Raw genomic sequence first — 4316 nt, 5'->3', positions numbered from 1 at the left:
TCCATTTTTTCACGTTACCCCTGAATGGTGGTTTACGGGCCGGGACTGGCCTTAATCATGTTTTTAACTTTACCCCTCAGTTATCCTCAAATGATGCATCTTTTATTGTCACCAACAATTGTTGTCCCGTGGTATAGTTCCTCGATCCGACCAACCATGGTTCGTAGTAATTGTTGTTTTCTCCCGTTGCAACGCACGGGCATTTGTGCTAATATATACATAAACATATTTATTCATACACATAACACGATAATACAGTATGTCCGACGCTAGCTAGGCCACACAGGACCAACCACACAAGTTTCATACAGTAGTAACAATGACATGTACCAGCACTAGCTAGCAATATGTAGGATCGGAGCCCCCACTCACCAACACTAGCGACATGTACTTACATATAACATCCATCCAAACAAACCTGGACACACACCGTACCATTGCTACACCCTTATATTTTCGTCTGATGCCAAAGCTAGAACTATATATGGTGCCATTCTTATTCTTATTCTATATATAGAAGACGCCGTCCTAGCTAGAACGGATGAATGCCCACATTTACACATTTACGGTGCATATATGAAAAAAGAGCGCCACGTTGATGTCCAGAGCACGACACTGGCGTATGTAGCGCGCAACGAAGGATGCAGTAGCAAGCTAGGCTGTGCGTGCCTTCTTGATGAACGCGAGATTGCCATACGACATGAAGTGGCACACCGACGTACTGGCACCAGGGTGGGTCTTCAGTATCTGGAACGCCGGGTGTGCCGGATTCCAGTGGGAGGTGTCGAAATGGCAGAACGCCAGCAAGGAAACCACAGGGCCCTCGTTGTCGCCGCGGCCGTGGAGGGTGACCTTGTAACCTATATACCCCGTATGTGCGATGTGACAATGGAAGACGGCGTATGGGAACGGCACCTTGTGGCAGGCCACGTAGCCAGTGCCCTCTAGCTTGGTGACCTCCTGGACAATGTACTCCCGGTGTGGTAGCAGGCCACCGCGGGGGAGCGTCGACGTGGCCGCCCACACGTCACCACCACCACCACCCTGCTGGATGGTGGTGCCGAGCATCTCCATGGCGGCCTTTACAGTGCTCTCTAGCGACATGGTGCAGGCTTTTATCTCACCGGCGATTGGCGGCTGCTGACACTTGCGCAGGGTGTCCTCCACTTGCGCAGCCTCAGCGGAGCCTGGTGAGATGTGGAACGTGGAGAGGACGTCGCTTAGGTTCTCGAAGGGGACCTTGCCGGCGATGTCGTGCGGGAGGATGGCTGTCTCCGCCTCCGCTGGGAAATACAGGGTCATGGTGCTGCCCGGATGTAGCTCGGCCTCGTGGAAGAAGATGCCGGTCTCCGCCACCGTGCGCGCGTCGCAGATAGTGTTGAAGAGTGTGCACATGCCGATACTAGGCTGTGCAGAGTAGTGCTCCACGAGCGGTGACAGATCCATTCCTGCACGAGAACACAAAGTCAATGTTTATATCCATGCATACTCTATATATACATACATAATATTAAATCAACAAAACTAACCTTTCCGTGCAACCGTCCAAACTTCTAATCTGGGCCATAGGATGTTGATCCAAGGGGGCGTGGGGATTAGGTAATTTTACACTTAACGGCCCGCCCCTAATCATGCTTTTGCGAATCCGCCCTCCCATTCCCCCATGCGCCCCCTTGGATCAACATCCTGTAGCTCCGATTAGAAGTTTGCACGGTTGCACGGAGAGGTTGGTTTGCACCAGATACGTTCCCTTATATAAAAGGGTGAACATTTATTCCTCTGAATTTTGGTCCATTAGACTCTCTTCCTATGTGTCCCTTCACTCTCCATAGTATAGAAGTTCTAGCCGATTTTACTAAGAGTAGTAGTACATGATGAATTGAATTTTACAGTTCTAATTAAGCGTATAAGGGTTCTAGTCAGTTTACTAAGAGTAGTAATTGTAAGTCATTCCAAGAATCTTGAAGAGTCAAAGCTTCTCAAGTTTGACCAAATTTATATGACAAGATAATAACATTCATGATGTCAACTAAGTATTATTAGATTCTTCATTAATTATATTTTCATAATATACCAATTTGATGTCACAAATATTTGTAGATTTCTTTATAATTTTTGTCAAACTTAAAATTCTTTGACTCTCTAAGATTCTTGCTTACAGTTTGGAATAGAGGAAGAAGTACATGATAAATTAGAGATTACAGTTCTAACTTATTTATTGTCCCGTTACTCACGATCGATGCTCACACGAGTTAGATCATTTCCAACCGAACTTGAAAAATGAGTGCTAGGAAACTGCTTCTGAAGCTTGCCAAAAAAAATTAAAATTGGGAGCATGCAGAACACCACCCATCATCCAATATTTCCAAGATTAGTTGTACGAAAACCAAAATTTGCACCACGAGCTTTAAAAAATTAAGAGCGGCAGCTTTGCAGCAAGGAGCAAGTCATATTGTAACTCTGATGATGTCTGAAGTAGCGCGCGTACAGCACAGCCTCTTCTCCCAGTCGCGCTGCTAGATCGAGCGCGCAGCAGGAAGTCATGCACGGCACTCTGTCGTCCATGGCGGACAAAGAGGTACCTGAACCTCTATCCCCGCACCGCCGCAAGTGACCCATCAATGAACGACGAGTGCAAAAGCGCAGAAATATAAGGAGGAAGTTTGTTGATCGGACCTGTTGGGTTTTTTTAGCTTGTGCTAAAACTGAATTTTTGGAGTGTTCTTAGGAAAAAAAAATTAGATGGTTATATGCTCAATCACAGTACGAAATCTCATCTCAGAACATCATGGCTTGGTAGATCGTTTGAACTGAATAGGCTTATTGGGCTGTGGATTATTGAACTGAATGTGTACTGTAGCTGCTGCTACCTGGCTACTGCAGCTGCAGATAAGTTAAGCCATCACAGCCGAGCAGCCTAATATTAGAACAGACGTCCCAGGATTTAAATTCTGTCACAACATACGTGTATTTTTGCTAGTAATTATACATAAGGAAAACCTTTTTGGTATTTATATACCAAACATATAATTAAACATGTAAGCAAAGATTACCTTTCTGAACAAAATCAGCTAGCACCTCCGGCATCGGCGTGCCGGAGAGGGCCTGCTCCCAGAACCGTGCCGCTGGAGTGCTAGCGGCAGGGTGGCCGTGCACCATGGCCGTGGTGCTAACTGCCACCACGATCAGAAGGAAAGCGGATTTTGAATTCATGACTGATTTGAATGAGAAAAAGAGGAGATGATCCATGGCTGTTATGACTCCCGACTGTCGGGGGTATATATAGCCCTTGATGTACCTCTGAGCAAGTGGCCCCACACAAAGTCAAGGCATGCACCGGTACTTTTTCTGCTAACTTTAGTTGCAAATGTTTCTTTTTCTTTATTCGTATAAGGTTTCAAGAAAAGATGTTCCTTTCAATATATCAAAGTACTTGGTGTACGAGCTTTTTCAGTAGTGATTTGGGGGAAAAGTTGTTAGCAAAGAAATTCATCACAATTAATTCAACATCCTACAAGCAAATTGTCTCACGCGATCAAATTTTTCTAGCGGATTGAAAGATGTGGGTGCTTGCAATCAAATGGCCATGGGCTAGTCCGATATATAAATAAAATCAGTAAACTGATGTAGAGTGACCAAACAGGACAGATCAAAGGGTGAAATCATTGTGAGGCTGGGCACTCTTGCATCAGTTAAAGGAGAAATTCACCAAACACCATGTCACACCCCATGTTACCATGTTTACAACACAGTTTTTCGATCAATAATTGTTGGCACAAGAAAAGAAGCAACTAAGATGCACTAAGCGATCTCAAGGTCAACTAGTGTCTAGCATATGATATACGTTATCCATATGGGTCTGCCAAGAGCCGGCTAATGATGCCTAGGGACTTGCATACAATATGTCATCCATGTCAGAAAACTTGCGCCATGTGGATGGATGGATGTGGGGGGAGAGATAGATGTGGATGGATGGATCTGCGCCATGTCATCGATCCAACGCACAAATTTCCACCGATGAGAAGGTTGTCAATTGTGTGCTTCTTTAGGCACTTTAAAAATAAACAAAGAGAATGAAAAAAATATCAAAAAATCAAATCCTTTTACACAGAGGCATTATATGTGTAATAGTTGTCACAAAAATAATGTAAACTAGAAATACCACAGTTTTCTTAATACATTCCAATTTTTTGAAATGAAAAAAAATTGACACTTAGACAAAGGAAACCGATTTTTTTGTACAATTTTTTTGCAAATGTGTACATATTGCAGTGGCCAAAAAGTTTGCCGAAGGAATTTTTCACTTTTTTTGGCAC

At 44.2% G+C, this 4316-nt stretch overlaps 1 protein-coding gene across 1 annotated transcript; it reads right to left on the bottom strand.

Annotated features, from left to right (window-relative positions):
• Positions 1–214: 214 nt before the first annotated feature.
• On the bottom strand, positions 215–3241 carry LOC123072355 (BURP domain-containing protein 13). Its single transcript, XM_044495915.1, has 2 exons — positions 3054–3241; positions 215–1448 (listed from the first exon to the last, which is right to left on the bottom strand). The coding sequence occupies exons 1-2, from the start codon at positions 3211–3213 to the stop codon at positions 655–657; spliced, it is 954 nt and encodes a 317-aa protein (XP_044351850.1). The 5' UTR covers positions 3214–3241; the 3' UTR covers positions 215–654.
• Positions 3242–4316: the final 1075 nt, after the last annotated feature.

The sequence above is a fragment of the Triticum aestivum genome, chromosome 3B (assembly GCF_018294505.1).
Source record: "Triticum aestivum cultivar Chinese Spring chromosome 3B, IWGSC CS RefSeq v2.1, whole genome shotgun sequence".
Taxonomy (NCBI): domain Eukaryota; kingdom Viridiplantae; phylum Streptophyta; class Magnoliopsida; order Poales; family Poaceae; genus Triticum; species Triticum aestivum.
The sequence above is the reverse complement of the archived record's forward strand: the minus strand, read 5'-3'. Positions and strand labels throughout refer to the sequence as shown.

Coding starts and splice junctions, on each gene's coding strand:
- LOC123072355 (XM_044495915.1), bottom strand. CDS start 3,213: ATGAATTCAAAATCCGCTTTCCTTCTGATCGTGGTGGCAGTTAGCACC. Junction 1,449..3,053: donor AGCTGATTTTGTTCAGAAAG/GTAATCTTTGCT, acceptor GTTCTCGTGCAG/GAATGGATCTGTCACCGCTC.